An 18920-nucleotide genomic window follows, 5' to 3' on the forward strand; every position below is an offset into this window, starting at 1 on the left:
CTTCTTTTAGGACAGAATTCCAAGAAAGTGGAAAAATTGACTAAGTGTTGGAAATTCCTTCCTTCAAGACAGAATTCTTGGAAAATGTGAAATTTGGCTAAGGCATGAAGGAATTCCTTCCTCAAAGGTAAAAGCAGAATCAAGGTCAAGATTGTACACCAAAATGAGGTTAAGGAGGAATTTTTCCTCCACATCAAAATTCCTTCACCATAGAGAAAATGTGCTCCAGGAAAGGAATGGGCGACAAATGAAGGTAAGGAAGGAATTTTCCTTCCAAGATGAAATTCCTCCATGACATAAAAATTTTGCCCAAGGAAGAAGTTGAAAAGAGAGGCAAGGAAATTAAGTCAAGGATAGAGAAGAAAGGAAAATCCCCTCAAGAAAGAAAATCAAAAAATTCCTTCATTGCATGAATTCTACACCCAAGATGAATTGAAGATGAAAATTCCAAGGCAATGAAGGAATCAAAGATGAACAGAACGAGAAAATTCCCCTCAGGAAAATTTTTGAAAAGTCCCATTTCAGGCATCAAAATTCATCCAAATTGCAAAAAAAATTTCAAATTTGGATTCATAAGAGAATTTTCTCTCCTGAACCTTGGAACCCTAATTTGGAAAAAATTCCTAAAAAATAGGAAAGGTGCAAAATTGATGAAAAATCTTCTCCAAGGCAAGGAAAATTCAAAACTTAAAGAAAATTCTTCCCAGATTAAATTTTTCTCTCCTGAAGTTTTCTCTATCCTAGGGTTTCTCGCCAAGTGGCAACTAGGTCAACACATGAATTAAGTGGCATATAGTCGTCGCAATATTCATTGCATTTTAGGCAAATTTAGTGAGTGGCGCATTTAATGCATTCTAGTTACCGATTGTAATGGGCTGGAATTAATTGTACAGGCATAATGGGCATTTATTGTTGATTCCCACCTTGTTGCATCATGTGTGGGGAATCTGTTTGGGAAAACCCTAATTAGGGTTTGCATGTAACCAAGGCTTGAAGCCTATATAAAGGGGTGACCCCCTCATTTGTAAAGCAGGGAGATTTGTATGAAACTATTGCGATAATTTTTTGAGATAATAACAATGAAACATTGTTCTCTGATGGTGTCCACTTAAGTTATTTTTTCAAAACTTACATGGTTTCACCTTCCTCACTTAGAGTACAATTTTATTTTCTCAGTTGTTAGATAAAGTTCTTTGATTTCAATGGAGAATGTCATGGTGTTTGATAAATTTTCATGGTTCATACTTTTTGCATCTTGTTGATTATAAGTTCTAGTGTAAAGTTAGCCTGAACCCCCAAATTTATGCTAAGTTCGATTGTGGATAGTCGTTTGGATTGCGCCATGTTGGGTATTCAAATACACTTTCTCAATATGAAAATCCTTCAACATCCTCAGAAGATTGCATCGGTTCTTGCGGAGTTGTAGTTAAACTTGGCGAAGCAGAGCTTGGTTTATTTGGAGTTCGTCCACTAGAGCACTATCTGTTGATATCACTGCCCTTAGAAGTAGATTTAGATCCTTCTAAACCCTTTCCCCTTTATTTTCAGTTCATTTTACTTCGTTTGAAGCATAAGCATCACAAAATTGCTATATCTGGTGATGGAGTTCCAGTAACGGCAAAGAAATGAAGGAACGATCTAAACGTAAGGCCCCTTGGATTACCACGAATCACATCAGCTGACTGAGTCACATCCGTAGCATAAAGGAACCTTGGAGTCGATTGTTTGAACTTCATGCAATCATAGCATGCAATCGTACTTTGATCAAGAGAGAGTGAAGTGACCGTTAGGCAACTTTATTTTGTGTTAGATGATGTCATAAAAAACACGTCAACAGGACGCTTCATTATGGACCTCCCAAAATGAGAGGGTTACCTAACGAATTCCCAAGAGTAGTCACATGCAAAAGGATGGAGAGGATCTTTAGATACAAACAAGGGGAGTGAGTCACACAATGTACTATTCTCGACAAAACTTCCCCCAAGGCAAGGCAATCCACATTGATATCCAACCCATTTTAAATAAACACAAGGTATTTGGTGATATTCCCCCAAGACTACTCCCAAAGAGAGGGCTTGAACATACAATAGAATTGGAAGAAGGGGCTAAAACTATGATCACTACCCCTTACAGACACCCCCGAAAGTTCAAAGAGGAGATTGAGAAAACCATCAAAGAACTACTTGAGATGGGTCACAACCAACCTAGTTCTGGCCCTTTCGCATCCTCTATGGTGCTAGTTAAGAAAAAGGATGGCACTATGAGAATGTGCATAGATTATAGGGCCTTAAACAAAAAGACAATAAAAAACTGCTACCCTAAACCAAGAATTGATGAATTAATCAACGAACTTCATGAAGTGAAATACTTCTCCAAGATCAATCTACGGTTCAGCTACATCAAATAAGAATGAGGAAAGAGGATATTCCCAAGACATCTTTTAGGTGTTTCTATGGACACTTTGATTTTTGGTCCTACCTTTTGGCTTGACCAATGCCTCCACAACATTTCAGTTATGCATGAACCATATATTCAAAAAACAACTCATGAGTTTCCTACTAATATTCTTTGATGACATCCTTATTTACAACAAGACATGGGAAGAATGTCTTAAACATATTGAGGAAGTTCTAAACATTCTGGAATAAGAATCACTATATGCCAAAGCCTCCAAATGTGAATTTGGGCAAGAAGAGATCTTATACCTTGGCTATAAAATCAATGCACAGGGAGTGAGTGTGGACGAGGAAAAAATTAAAGCCATTAAGCAATGGCCACAACCAAGAACTCCAACACATCTAAGGGGCTTTGTGGATCTATGCAATTACTATCGACAATTTGTCAAGGGATTTTCTAAACTCACTGCTCACTCACGAACTTGACCAAAAAGGGAGCCTTTCCATGGAATGAAGTAGCTCAACAAGCTTTCGAGAAGCTAAAGGAGATAATGAGCTCATTCCCAATCTCACATTACCCTTTGAATTAGAGTGTGATGCTTCTGGGAAAGCCATTGGAGCAGTCCCTATGCAAAAAAAACATTCACATTTGAAAGCCACAAGCTCACTGAAGTCGAGGGACAATACTCCATCTATGATAAGGAGATGTTAGCCATAATGCACACCCTAACCAAGTTCAAACAATATTTGTTTTGTGGAAGGTTCAATATTAAAGTCGATCGTAATAACTTATGATTCTTTATGAATCAAAAGGATCTAAACAACAAGCAACAGAAACGGGTAAGCAAGATACAAGCCTACGACTTTGATATTGAATACATGAAAGGGACAAACGTCGTATCAGATACCCTGACACGACAGCCCCACTTGAACTCCATGACCAGCATTGTAGCAGACTGGAAGAATGACATTATTGCTGAATATGTTAAGGATCTACAAGCTAATGGTATCCTAGAAGGAGATATACGCAATGAGGAATTCAAGGTAGTAGGAGAGCTTCTCCTAAAAAAGAATAAGATGTTCCTTGTGCCAAACTCAAAAATGAAGGACAAGATCATCATGGAATACCTTAATAATCCTTTACCCGGTCACCAAGGGTGCTACAAAACCTATAAACAAATAAGGGAAAAATACTCTTGCAAGGGCCTCAAGAAGGATGTCTTTAGACGCATACAAGAATGCATAACTTGTCAAAGAAACAAAACCAAACAAAACCACCCAACAAGTCTCCTACAACCTTTACCAATTCCAAATAGCAAATGGTAAAGTATTTCTATGGACTTCATAACTAGGTTACCCAATGTTCAAGGAGAAGATTGTATATATGTAATAGTGGATCATCTCACCAAATACGTGCATTTCGTGGCAATATCTACCAACTAACAAGATCCACAAATAGCCAAGGTCTTCTTCAAGGAAATCTTCAAATTACATTGCCTCCCGAGGAACATTGTCAGTGATAGAGATAGCTAGTTCCTTAGAATATTCTAGCAAGAACTCTTTCGTCTAGCAGGGACCGAACTCACACCAAGTACAAACAATCATCCCCAAACAAATGGACAATTGAGATTGAAAACAAGTGGGTGGAAAGATACTTGAGAAACTATGTCACAGAACAACAAAATACGTGTATCAAGTGGTTGTGCCTTGGTGAGTATTGTTATAATACCACCCATCACATGTCAATCAAAATGAGCCCCTTTGAAGCCTTATATGGATACAAGGCGACCTCTTTTGGAAGTTTGATTCCCCAAGAAAGCCAAGTGCCAAGGGTCAAAGATTTTTTACAGCAAAGTATGGATATGATGAACACACTCAAGGACAATCTACACCATGCCTAGAACCAGCAATTCTATGTTGATCGAAACAACACTGGAAGAACATTTGAAGTTGGAGATTTGGCTTTCTTACAACTACAACCATACAAGAAGACTTCAATCAAGATCAGTGGAGCGGAGAAGGTAAAACCCTGATTTTACGGGTCATATAAGATCCTAAGAAAGATAGGCGAAGTAGCCTACAAATTGGAATTGTCAGAAAACAGCATAATCAACAATGTCTTTCATGTGTCCCTAATCAAAAGAGTGCTAGGACAACATGTTACCATGTGTGGGGAACTACCCCCACTCGATGATGAAAGCAAATTAATTTTGAAACCTGAAACCGTCCTCAAAATGCGGGCAAAGAGATTAAGGAATAAGACTATTCCCAAATTATTGGTCAAGTGGAAAGGCATGCCTATAGAAGATGCTACGTGGGAAGGAGAAGGGATCTTCAATCATCCAAATTTGAAATTGCTTGAGGACAAGCAATCTCGAGAAGGGTGGACTGTCATGCCCCCACCATGACTCTCCTCACAACCTACCTTAAGGGAAAACAAATAAGTAATATATATCTATAATTTCATAAAATTGTCTTATTAAATAAGACGTCGCAATTTTCTAATCAGCAGCTTGTAAGTATTCGCTCCCTTAATCAGCAGACCAACAACTAAGACTTCTTCCAAGAAGGAAATAAGAACGGTTAAGAAGCAACAATTCTCTTCATGCAATCAGCGATTTGTCTAAGCAAATCCCCTTCATGTAATCAGCGATTTGCCTAAGCAAGTAAAGATTGACTTAAGCAATTAGCAAGTATAAACAAAGAGGCACGAGACAGATGTGAAGAGATGCACCCTTGGAGAAGGTTGTACACGGGAAAAGACATGACCCTTCATTGCTATAGAAGGGGTGTGTATAAGGTAGATCCATATTGACATCAAGGCATCGTAAAAGCAGAAGAAGAGCAATTGATCAGGAAGAAGCAAGTAGCTTCAGATTTAAAAAAAAAAAATTGGCAGATTTATATATCTACAAGTATTGGATATGATGCATAATGCATAGACTGTTATCTTGTCTTCCATGTAGGAATAAATGTAATTAACATGTGATTGCTAATACGTATATTATATTTTTCTATCCTTGCTATTATGGTATGGAGCATAATAAATTGGAATGTAGAGTCCTTAGTACATAATGCGACCAACTGTCTCATTATGGAGAGAAGAATGGAATACATAATAAGGGATGCAAGTAGCACATAAGTTCCATTCAAGTCTGTGAACCCCAGGTGGGGCCAAAAGGCTGAATGGCAGGTGTCATTCCATATTCTTGGGCTTGATGGAAAGAAATAAGCTTGAGGCGCCTTATATGATTTTTTGAGGGACTCCATAATGAGGATAGGTTGTTAGGTAAAGTAGTATTGAATCCCATATGCAAATTATGTAATTTACAATGATGATTAGGATTCTCTTATAATATTGCTGGTTACATGCTTCTTCATCTTTAATGATGATAACTAACCAGGTTGCAAGGTCTTAATAAAGACTTAAGGTGGCAAGTTGCACTTCATCAATATAATCCATACCTCATTTAGTGTTTCAGGGCAAAATATAGGAATATCCCAATAAGGGGGCATTACATATATGTATCATTGTATACATACATATATATTTATATAAATTTATTTTTATACAAAATCTCATATACAAAGGAAATCATTTATGATTATATATACTATTTAATTTACAAAAGTATATAATTACATCCGAAACAATATAAACAACCTTATTTTTTTAAAATAAGTCAATTACCTAATCAAGAGAAAATAATGACGTACAATAAAGGTGGCGATTTATTTTTCCTAACATATCATTTCAAAACAATCATTTCACATTAAACACAACATAAGCAAATGCATATCCATAATCATCATTCACACATTACGCTTGAATCAAACTACACATTCATGAAGTAGCTTAATGCACAACAACATCAAATGCATGATGAATGTACTACGTGAGTGAAGTGCATATACACTGGGTTCTATGTTGCTCCTCGTGAAACTGTTGTCGCTCCATTGAGAAATCTTTCTTTTTTGATTTTTTGATTTTTTGATTTTTTTGGATTTTCTATTTTTCACTTTTTTTGGATTTTCTATTTTTCACTTTTTTTTTGGATTTTCTGGAATAAGAGAGATCTTGAATATCTCGGATTCAACTTGAACGTTCAACTGGTTCCAGCTTGATTCCTTCTTGCGTAAGTCCAACTGACGACCCAACGATCACCTTCCTTCGAGTGTTTGAGAAAAAGCTTTCCACTGATCTTCCTTGGATCAAGAGTTCGTGTTCACTATCAAGCACTCCTAATTCAATTCTGTCGAGCGTGGACGAGGGTAAAAGGCTCTTGAAAATTTCTTCAAATGCGATGTGACTTGATAGGATCTGACGTTCAAATGCTCAGCCCTCCCTTTAGCGCCAATTCTGTTGAAGTGGAGGAAGGTAAAAAAAGTCTTTAAGATGACTCCTGCAAACATAAATTGATATAAATTGAAGTCTAGCTCCTTAAGCATTCATCGAGATCATGCCCTCCTTCTAGCGCCAATTCTGTTGTGCGCGGGAGGAGGGTGAAAAGGTCCTTAAGATTGCTCTTTGTAAATTATGAATTGATAGAATCTGGATTTTCAGGTGTTAGGCATTCATCGCGATCAAGCCCTCCTTCTAGCGCCAATTCTGTTGACGTGTATTTTGTACACAATCATACACAGAATAAAATACCAATAGGCATCTTATCCTCTCTTGAGAAAATAGTCTCTAACTGCTGAAGATTCGCATAAAGGATCAGTTAGATAGACTCCAAGGTTCTTTTAGTAGGGTCTCTACGTGTGGACAAGCTCCAGTGGTATGATGTGATTTGCTGGGATCACAAGGGGACTTACATGTGATGATTGAACTTCCGATCTGCTTTGCTGGACACAGGCTCTTACTAACTTAGATTTGAAAAAATGAAAAAAGGATAAGGGCGAAGAGAGGATCTAATCCTACTACTAAGAATGTAGGAGCAATGACTTGACTTTTTATGAAACTCTAACTAGATCTTGTTTTGACATCAATGGAACATCTACACAAGACTAGTGCGATCTTCTAAGAGAAGCTTTATGATGTTCAAATCATCACCGCAGGCATAGATACCATCCAAGTTGATGCATATCAATGAAGAGGCAACAAATTGAAATTGAGCTTAAGCTGAACGATTCCAGTTGACTACACAAGGCAAGTTTGCAATCAACAAACTGCTAGTAGTATGGATATACGAATTTCCACCATTAATCAATCACATTTCCTCCATTCATCTAATCATCTACCATCTAAGATTGAAGACTCAACAAGAAACCATGCAAATTGCAAGAAACGACACACTTCACCATTACTTCAATGAAAATGGAGTTTGTTTACAATCAATGGCAACAATTTCTTGCCTTGTCCTCCTATTCTACTCTAATTGCTATTCTATCAACTATATTCTAACTCTTCCAACTATTTACATGCTATCTCTAACTTATTGCTCATTAGCCTTTACAAATGAAATGCCTGGGCTTATATAGTGCCCACAATACAATTTGATGGCTTAGATCAATTCAAGATCAATGGCCAAGATTTTACAATGAAAACCCTAATTAGGGTTTGTTACAACCATTACATAACATTTAACGCTTGACCAATGATAAAATTGTATTGCTTGGACACATGTCCTCTCTAGAAAAATCGACCAATGGATAGCCAGGGTAGGTACATCGGAGTTTGTGCCACCTTCCATGAGTTAAGTACATTGAATCTGGACATGCTGAGGTGGACCTCACTGATTGGAGAAATGATGACTAGGACGCCACCTCATTTGACACTTGTTTGATACTCAATTTGGTAGCGTTGAGAAGTTATCTTTGATTAACTCTTCTAAAATTATTTGCTTCTTCAACGAGCCCTTGTTCTAACTCCTTGTGTCCTTGATGTGCAAGACGATGATGTACCTTGCCTTGGAACGCTGGATTGAAAGGGGTTGCCCATGTCCTGGCGAAGACCGTCCTTGATCCGGCTTGATTTTCCTTGATGAGATCTCCATTTGATGCCTACACAACATTTCAAAATTAGAAACGTGATTTTGCAATGAATAGCATAGATTAAATTAATTTTTAGGAAACTTCATAATAAATCCTTGAGTTATTATTTCCTAAAAACGATTGAGCTAAGGGAAAACAAAATTTCAAAATTCAAAATTAAGGCAATGATGATCAAAATTCGAAATTAAAACAAGAGATCTTGCCATACCTTACTTGAGAGCCTAACTCTAAAATGCAAAATGAGGAATTTGCCTAGGCAAAATTGATATTAGATGGCATCAACATGATCTCTTGTTCAAATTAGGAACTTCACCACCTTTGATATGTCCTTGACGTGATCTTCAATGTCCTTGGCAAGTTCGCTCAAGTGGAAAACTAAGTTCGCACTCCTTTGATGATGTCTGCACCCTCCTCTTGAATGACAATTTCGCACCTCCTTTGTATTCTCCAAATCGCATGCTAATGAAGGATGTTAAATGATGATTTGAAATGAATAAACCACCTTCCCTTTATAGGCGCTTACCTTCATATTGATCTTAGGCCGACTTTGGTAAATAAGACAAATTTAAAATAAACTTAAAAGGCCGACCCTTGTAAAATGAAACAAATTTTAAATCAAGCGCCCCATTTGATTTTTTTATTAATTAATAATTAATTATTAAATGCCTTTATTATTTAAATTAATAAATTTCGATTTTTATAAAGGCAAAAATAATTAATAAATATCAAGCGCAAATTTTAAATGCCATTTTTAATTAAATTTGCAATCCATCGATTTTAGCATTTAAAATAAATTTAAAGAAATGTGTTTGAGCGCCAAATTTTTGAAAATGAAATAATACGTACCTCATCGCCCTGGTCCCTGACTGAGGGACAGGAGCGATCCATCAATTTGGTCTTGATCCTTGCATTTTTGACGTCCAAAATCTTGATCCTTACGTTCAAATCGGCATTTTAGCTGGGTCCTTCAAGTTTGATTGACTTGTTTGTGCGAAGGAATGTCTTTAAGATGTGATATCGCCCTGGTCCCTTGGAGAGGGACAGGAGCGATCCATGTGTTCTAGCTAGAATTTGCCACCTTTCAACCTTTGTTCCTCGTTCATTATCTTTCAAATGGCGTCCTTGACCTTGCCTACCCTTGCCTTGTCATGATTTTGAAGGAACATGGGTATTTTAATGAAAATCGCTTTGGTCCTTGTCCAAAGGACAGGAGCGATATAGGCTCTTTATACAAATTGGTGATCGTTTAACGTTTGAAGCCTTTGTATATCATCTTCTAATCATGCCTCGGACCTTTTACCACCTTGCAAAACCTTAACTTCACGTGATTTTTGAGAGATTTGGCCAATATGATAAACATCGCTCTGGTCCCTTGGAGAGAGACAGGAGCGAACTTCAAGGTTTTGAGCTTGTTCTTGCGTTCTTCAACTTGCCATTGCTTTCAATGCGTAAAATGAAGTCCCTTGATTCTCCTTAATCACTTAACACTTGATAAACTTTCAAAATCTTGGCCTTTATAGGAATTTCGCTCTGGTCCCTGCCTGAGGGACAGGAGCGAATTAGATGTCTTGGTGCAAATCCTTCATCTTTGGCAATTTTTGATGCTTTGTGCTTGATTGAGACGCTTCGAAATGTCCTTGCCACCTCTCTCCTTGACTTGGAGTGGTTTGAATTTGAGGAAAAGGCAACATAACTAAGATATCGCCCTGGTCCCTTGGAGAGGGACAGGAGCGAATTTGTACTTGTAGTCTCCATCACACTTCGCCAGCTTCCAAATTTATCTTCAACGGTCTCGCCATACTTCATTTCATTCACTCATGCCTTGAGATCGGTTGTAACTTGGCAAGAAAATCATCTATAACAAAAATCGCTCTGGTCCCTTCCTGAGGGACAGGAGCGAACTTAAGCATTTTGGTCCTTTGATGGCATTTGGTAATCTTCAATTTATCTTCAATGAGTTCATTTCACCTCCTTCCTTGCCTTCAAACATAAACTTGACTTGATCTTTGCCCAGATCGTACCTTATGAAGAATTTCGCTCTGGTCCTTCAGTGAGGGACAGGAGCGAATTTGACCCTCTAGGCAAAAACTTCATCATTTCATTGTTTTTGATCAAGTCTGGATGCTCTATCATGCTCATTTCGTCCTTCACCATGCCTTTGATGTCTCGATTCGTCCAAACAAGGTCAGGAATGGCTCAACTAAGCATTTTCGCTCTGGTCCCTTGGTGAGGGACACGAGCGATTCGCCTTGGTCCCTTGGAGAGGGACAGGAGCGCTTTTCGCTCTGGACCCTTGGAGAAGGACACGAGCGAAATTTGACTTTTCGCACTCTCAATCAGGACAATTTTAATGGAATATAACATTTAAGTATAAGTCTTATACTTTAAGTTATATTTCATATATACTTTCAGGATGTTTGAGAGTGGTTTCAGACCTCCAGGAGTTATATTGCAAAATCTAGTTTTTGGAGGTTTTTTAGTTTCCAGACTTAGTCAAATTTCAGGATCAGGACATTCCAGACTTAGCCAAAATTCAGGATCAGGACCTTTACTTAAGCCGGACTTGCTATCCTATTGATCCCCTGGGCGACGTTCAAAATGCAAAGGCTAGCTAACAAAACCCTAAAAAAACCTAAAGAACAAACCCTAAAAAGCAAAAAAAAAAAAAAAACATGGTTCCCCATTTGCAATGGGGCGATGTGTGAAAACGTCACAACAGTAGGTTAGTCCCATAAACCATAGCTGAAGCATGTGCGAGAAATAAGACAATTTTCTTAATCAAATTTCAAGAAGGTATCAAGGCAGGCATGACAATTCTACATGCAATTTTGTACACAGTTTTATATCAGTTTCTACTTGAATGTTCCAAGTTTGGACTTCAAATTCAAATAGGGGGGTGTAAAAAGCGAGATTAGTGTACAAAGTAACATTAAAGGTGTTAATACTGGAAAGTGTGGCTGAACAGTCTTCTTTTTCTGTAAGAGCTAGTGATTTGAGGATTTTAGTTTTGGTTTACTGCATACCTCAAATGCAACCAGTCACAGATAAGCTAAGTTTATATATAAAATTACTCTTCAGGTTTCAAGTAGACAACTTTTACTCTGCCAGGACAATTGAAAATTTGATTGTCAAAATAGAACCTTTGTTTGTCATTGCAGATGGTTATGTTGAAATAGAAATTAGGTGTGTGCACTTTGATTTTGTAATGTCCCCTTTTCTAGGTGACATGAGATGAGCAGGGGTTGACCTACCATTCGAGTTCCCGTAGGTCAACGACATGGCTAGGGGACTCATTCTGAGGGTCATGGAGCTTTGCAGGGGCTCTGTGAGCCGTTTCGGACCTTCAGACGAGGTTTCCTATTTTTTAGGGAGAACTGGCAGTTGACTGAATGACCACCTGGGGGACCAAGGAGCAGAGCAGGATCCTTTTGAGCAGTTACAGGTGTTTGAAGAGAGGTTCCTACTTTTTACGGAGATTCCCTACCTTTTAAGAGGTTGTGACAGTTCCATATTTGAGGTTCCACGGGACCATACTATGGTTTCAATTTCAGGAAGATTGGGTGTGTTTCCTAGTTTCTAGGAGCATCCCTAGATTTTAGGGGATGGGACTGCCAGTTAGCTCAGCTTTTCCGACCTCGGTCACAGATAGGTGACAAAGTTATATTCATGATTGTTTGGTTATTTTGGGCTATTATTGGATATCTGGAGACATTTTAATATATTTAAATATTTCCTGAGTTAGCGATTAAATAAATTAAAATAAGGCTATGTATTTAGTCATTTCAGAGTAATAAAGGGTTTCTGGCTTCATCTGGGTTGATATGCCTATGTGTTATAGCTCGTTGGAAAGGTCTTGAACTTTGCTACATGATTCTCACCTTCCGGAGTATTTTTGGATGCCTGACGCTATTTATTTGCAATTTAGTGTTATTTTCCTATAGTTGATGCCATAATTAGGAAATAACACTCTTTTCATAATGCGCCAACTTTACTCCCTTTTAGGGTTTGGCTTGGAAAGGAAAGGAGATATAAGGAGATGAAGACCTAATTGTTCATTATCCTTTTACACAATCAAACTTATTTTGTGAATTTGCTCTGAGTGAGTGATTCTTCATCTGGGACGCAAACCCCAAGATCTGGATGAGCTGGGACGTAGCCCTCAGCAGTTATTGGCATTGGATTCTTCAAGCAGAGTGCATAGTTGACAGAGATTAAGTATGCCATTCTTCATTGTGGATTTAGGTTGCAGAGTAAGGGTTTCAACATGGCAGATTGATTCTTCAGCGTGGGCATGATCCTTGCAGCCTTAGGGCCACCATTCGCAGCAGGTCTGCAATTTACAACAGCAAGCAGGTTTGAGACAGAAACCTCAAATTTGGTCTTCAGGAGGACGGAATCCCTTCTACAGGAGGCACGTGGAACACATCAGAAGCTTGTTTCAGGCATATTGAGGGTCATTTCAACAAGCAAACTCGGTAATCATTAGCAGCAAGGTCATTACATCAGATCTGAGCAAGAATACATTCAATTTCAGTGCATTACTTATTTCTTTTGGCAGCTGTACAGTTTCCCAAGGGGCCATACCATTACAAATGGCTGTGGAGTGATAATAAATAAAATGGAGGGTTTTAACTCCATTTCTTGTTCTTAACTTCATTGTTAGGATCAGCAAGGACTATGTAGAAGAAATCACAATCATCAAGCTTGAATTGAGATTAGGGTGAGCAAAACAGTGAGGATTTAAGGCTAAAATTGTATAATTTTGCCTGGCAGAATTTGGATTTCCAGCTGGTAATTGGGTTTTTGGCCCAATTTGTTATTGGTAATTCATTTGGAGGTAGTATAAGTGTATTGGTACATCTGGACTGCCCTTGTACCTTCAACTCATGCCTGTATCCATTTCTGGATAGCAAATCAGCAACAAACCCCAGCGCTGGATCCGTGGTATGTTTCTAATTGTTTTGGTGAATGTATCTTCACTCCTAGTTGAATGTAATCTGCTGTCATAAATAAAATCAGAAGCTGATATCTTATTTTGAGTTCAATTCTATGTTATTATTGGTTAATGGTTGCAATCCCCATCACCAAAAAATAAACAACACTTTCTGCATCTTCTGTCTAGTCTCTAAGAACACCAAAAAGCTCTGAAAGATAGTTTATTAATTAAAACTTATCCAGGGCAGCAAAGAATCCATTTAGGGATCTTTCAGATTTTGTCCCATTTACTTTGTTGATTATCCATACTCATAAGCTTCTTTCATCCTCTTGTCAGTTCAGTTAGAATTAGCTTTGATGAAACTTAAAATTGCCCAGAGTAATGTTAAAGGTGTTTATGTTGGGAAGTGTAGCTGAACTGCCCTCCTTATTAATAAGAGCCAGTGATGTTTGAGCATTTAGTTTTGGTCTACTCCATACCTCAAATGAAGCCAATCACATGAGCCAAGTTTATGTAAAGAACTATTCTTCAGGTTTTAAGTAGACATTTGGAAATTAGATTGTTGAAATAGAATCTCTAGTTGTCATTGCAAATGCTCATGTCGAAACAGAGATTAGCTGTGTGCACTTTGATGTTGTCACATTTACTTTGTTGATTGTATATCTTCATAAGCTTATTTCATCCTCGTCTCACTTGGTTAGAATTTGTTTTGATGATACTTAAAAATTTAAAATAACCTAGAGTACACATTTCATAAATTTCACACTGCATTTGTTCATTGTAAAGGAAATTTAATGCCATTTTTTACAAATGACAATCGTACTAGTAGTTTGCTATGGCCCAACAAAATCTGGCTGTTGGATTCCATCCAGATGATCAGGACCAGTGGTATCGCTAGGCTAAGTTTGACATAAGGGCACTAAACTTAATCAAAAGGAAGAAATAGTATCGGCCAAGATAGGAATCTTATAAACTCAAAAAGGATTATAATCGTGTGCCTGATCATATATTATTTGCTGCTAGAGACAACTTCAATGCTCTTTATTGCTTTGGGGGGTGGAGAACCACCAAGCTATTCAATTAAATAATTCCTTTACAGGTTGTGAATATGGCCTTGATCTGGTAGTGAGCATGGAATCATTCTCTATGCATTTTCAACTTGCAGTTGTGATTTAATTGTTTTCGAATCAACCATTCCTTGATATTATTTTCAGGCTAGTCATTTCTTGATTTTTTTTTAATGTCCTCATTAGCAAATCATTTTTTCTTCTTTAAAAACTATCCCTTTTCTCTCCTTTAATGTCAATCCTTAAACAACCTGTTGTCACTGAACTGAATCACTTTACAATGAATATTCTCTGCAGAAGTGTATAAAAATAATGGATACCTAATGATTTCTTGCAATGGAGGTCTAAATCAAATGCGAGCTGCGGTGATGCATGTTCCTTTCCTTCACTATTTGCAATTATGTAAAATTGTTTTAGATGTGAACTCAGTTATTACTTTGAGTTCTATATTTTCTTTTAAGGCTGGTTTTTAGGTTGTGTTGCTAATGTGATTTTTCCCCATGCCAGATATGTGACATGGTAACAATTGCTAGAGTTCTCAATGTCACTCTGATTGTTCCTCAGCTGGATAAGGGTTCATTTTGGGCAGACCCCAGGCAAGTGACTTCTTTTAATCATAAGCAGTTTCTGAGTAAGATTTGCAAATTTGTTTTTTCTCTTGGATATTCAATCATTAACCATACCAGGCAATGATTATTGCTTTGATTTTGTCCTGTTAGTGAAATTAATAGTTGTACTTGTGATTATGGGAACAGTGAATTCTCAGACATATTTGATGTGAATCACTTTATTTCATCGCTGAGAGATGAGGTCCGCATACTCAAAGAGCTTCCTTCAAAGCTAAAGCCAAAGGCAGAACAAGGGTCAATCTTTTCAATGCATCCAGTCAGCTGGTCAAACATGTCTTATTACCTTCATCAGGTAAAAATATTGTAAATAACTGTTTGATAGTTTTACATTTACACACAAAAATAACAGCTAACAATGTTTTCTGATACATAGATACTTCCTCTGATAAAAAGGCACAAAGTTCTGCATTTGACTAAAACAGATGCACGCTTGGCAAATAATGGTATGCCAGTTGACATTCAAAAGCTACGTTGCCAAGTAAATTACAATGCCATTCATTTTGCTTCACAAATTGAGGAATTGGCCCATAAGATTGTGAAAATATTGCAAAGGAATGGTCCTTTCTTGGTGCTTCATCTTCGTTATGAAATGGACATGTTGGCATTTTCTGGTTGTACCCTCGGCTGCACCAATGAAGAAGTGGAAGAACTCACCAGACTGAGGTAGATTATCTATCTAGGAACTAGTGATTCTTGTCAAATGCTGCCCATTGTTTTGATAAAATGAATTCTTATATCCCTGGTTGTTTCATCCGTAGGAATGCTTATCCATGGTGGAAGGAGAAAATCATAAATGCTGAAATAAAAAGGAAGGATGGATCATGTCCATTGACTCCAGAGGAGACTGCATTAGTTTTGAAGGCTTTTGATTTTGTTAGTGATATCCAGATATACATTGCTGCTGGAGAAATCTATGGAGAAGAAAGAAGGATGTCTGCCCTCTATTCAGCTTATCCATACATTGTAAGACTATGGTTCAGTGATTGAATTTTTCCCATGTATTTTCCTATGGAGTTGGCATTTATTTGTGTACTTTACTGATCAAGAAATCCTAAAAGGTTAGGAAGGAAACCCTTCTGAATCCTCTAGATTTAAGGCCATTTGAAAATTATTCATCTCAAATGGCAGCGTTGGATTACTTGGTGGCTTTGGCTAGTGATGTATTTATTCCAACATAAGACGGAAACATGGCAAAACTTGTGGAAGGGCATCGGAGGTAATCTTACAATATCTTGGATATTAAAAATCATGATCAATGCCATTGTTAGCCAGAGAAAGTTACATGTTAGCGGATACAAGTTCATATATCTTAGAAGTGCACTCCTTCAACACATATCTATCACCAATCAGATGATGTGATTGTGTGATGCTCCAACCAACTATGACTTGGGAAGCTAGACTTAAAATGGTTTACTTACTGATTTTTTATACCTTAGTCAGAAAAGACATGTATGTAATCGAGGCTTTTATTAGTTTGTGTTTGAGTAATTTCATATAGTTCCATGTCCAAACCATTGTACATTTCACCAAACTCACTATGTAATATGAAGCCTGAACTGATCAAAACACACACACACACACACGCACACATTTTTCAAATTTAGTGATTCTTTATGATATATTTCTTGGTGCATAATATGTGGCAGGTTCCTGGGCTTTCGTCAAACAATTTTGCTGGATCGGACACGCCTGGTTGAACTTATAGACCAATATAATAATGGTTCTTTGATCTGGGAAGATTTTTCCCTTGCTGTTAAGAATGTACATTCAAATCGGATGGGAGCACCAAGAAGTAGATTAGTAGTACCCGATAAACCCAAAGATGAAGATTACTTTTACTCCAACCCAAAAGAATGCTTGGCATCAGAATTTAATGGAAGTCTAAGTTCTGCTTAAATTGTTATATATTTGTTGATGGAGTGAGGATTCTGTAATAACTTTGGATTGGTGAATCATCAGATTGAAGATGCTAAGTTATCTTCAGTTTTGCAAGGAGCCAGTTTATCTAGTTTCAGATATTTTACATACAAAGTATCATTGCAACAAAGCATGGCATATTTATTATTCTTTATTGAGCAGTGGGCGATATGGCCTCGCTTGCATATCAGTCAATTGATCATGTATTGTATAGCTCAACATCCAAGGAAATTGGAGTTCCATAAATCATATTTTTGAGCATCTTATCTTTGTCAAGATGCGAATCCTATAAACAACTAGCATACCCTCTACATTGAATCTATTCGAAACGATAAGTATCATTGTTTTGTATATTTTTGTTACAAGCAGATGAATTAATTCACCCTTTGACCACACCTACCTTGGATGTGTGGGTCAATAGCCACTTAGCATGTACAAAGATATTTATTCATTATTGAAAGATAAGCTCAGAGGTGACTACCATGTAAACAGATGTGGAATTGCCCTTCCAAGAAATCAGAAAATGGCTCTTCAATTATCATGTTTGTTGAACAGACGTTAATACTGTAAAGTGTGACTATATTATTTTATTCATGTTAGTAAAGCAACAGAAGCACATTTTATTGTGCCTTGAAATCAATCGTGCACCTCAATGAATTCAATTTTTTTATTTTTTTTTGCATTCAGCTTTGGATCTTCAACAGCTTCTAGTCGTTGCTCCCAGGGTTGCTTGCTTGCTTAAATTTTCACTTAGCTTCAAAATTATGAAATAGAGTTAGTTTTTCTGAATTGACTGTCCCTGAGATCCATCTCACTAGCATTCATTTCCACTTTCAAGAGTATGAGATGACCCTCAACACGAATAAACAACACTAAACATTAACTATAATACATCTTCTGGAGCACCAAACATTCCGGGAACATGTATTCCATATTACCAACCTTAAGGAACCAATCCCAAAACAATCTGTTGTCATCAATGACAATCATTGATGACAACCATCAACATCACATTTGCAACAAAGATACATTGGTTTTTGGGCACAATTTTTTAGATGAGATGGAAGTATTTTCACTGTCAAAAATTAAATGAAATTGATATTGCCTCAGAAAGAATATCAGTTAGAACGTGTGGAGAGTACCGACATGATTTTTGAAAAAGGAAAACATTATTGCATTGCTTGTGCAAATCAATGTTACTTGTCAAGTGGCAATTTTCCTAGTTCTATCCTTTTTTTAGAAACTTAACTAGAAAATGGTTACTTCACAAGCTGGTAGCTCAGAATAAATGTTTCTCATCTTTGGAAAGGGATAATTCACAACCCTCTCTTGCAAGGAGAAAATCTTTCTACCGCCTAAAAGCATATTCATCCTGCAGCATAATGGTGCTCCCAAGGGAAGGCCTTGTCCCAATTATGCAGCCGGGCAGAAATATGATGGAGATCCCACAAGAAGACACCCTCTTCGAGCTCACCGTCCTGTCTTGGGAATGTCATAGTAGTAATAGGGAATTCACGACGGTGACTATAGTGCTAGCCGAAGAAGAAGAGAAAGCTGAAATGATTGATGCCCATATCCAACAAATGATCATGGAATCTAGAAAACCTGGGCCCCAAAATGATTAAGATATAGTGTTTATCAATGTTATAGGTTGTGCTTTATAAGGAATAAAATAAAGTAACTTTTTGGTTTCCGTTTGAAAAACAATCATTTTCAAAAACCGTTATTTCCAAGAACAGTTACAAATTTTTATGTATATATAGCTATAGCCAGAAGAGAAGAGGGAGAGGACTGATCCCCCTTGCACTTTGATGCATGAGTGAGAATCAATCAGTTTGCTTATTGTTCTAAGTTAAGTTTTGGGTTTTGGTAGCATGCTTTCTTTTTCAGAAACATAATTTATATATACAGAGATGGAGACCTTGAGCTTTTGAATATGAATCTAAGGATGGGAATTTGTTTGAGGCTTTGTATTCACACG

The 18920-nt window shown here is 37.3% G+C and overlaps 1 protein-coding gene across 2 annotated transcripts in view; it reads left to right on the forward strand.

Moving 5' to 3' along the window:
* The window catches only part of LOC131044283 (rhamnogalacturonan I rhamnosyltransferase 1), a 36426-nt gene extending 19165 nt beyond the window's left edge, over nucleotides 1-17261 (forward strand). Inside the window, exons 2-8 of one of the 2 annotated variants that reach the window (XM_057977575.2) lie at nucleotides 14691-14758; nucleotides 14901-14989; nucleotides 15149-15314; nucleotides 15396-15685; nucleotides 15781-15985; nucleotides 16081-16238; nucleotides 16669-17261. In XM_057977575.2, the coding sequence (XP_057833558.2) occupies nucleotides 14691-14758; nucleotides 14901-14989; nucleotides 15149-15314; nucleotides 15396-15685; nucleotides 15781-15985; nucleotides 16081-16200 (938 nt within the window). In that variant the 3' untranslated portion in view covers nucleotides 16201-16238; nucleotides 16669-17261. The remainder of the gene's footprint in view (nucleotides 1-14690; nucleotides 14759-14900; nucleotides 14990-15148; nucleotides 15315-15395; nucleotides 15686-15780; nucleotides 15986-16080; nucleotides 16239-16668) is intronic. The other variant, XM_057977576.2, reaches the window with a different exon arrangement.
* Nucleotides 17262-18920: the final 1659 nt, after the last annotated feature.

This window comes from Cryptomeria japonica, chromosome 10, assembly GCF_030272615.1.
Source record: "Cryptomeria japonica chromosome 10, Sugi_1.0, whole genome shotgun sequence".
In the NCBI taxonomy this organism is placed as follows: domain Eukaryota; kingdom Viridiplantae; phylum Streptophyta; class Pinopsida; order Cupressales; family Cupressaceae; genus Cryptomeria; species Cryptomeria japonica.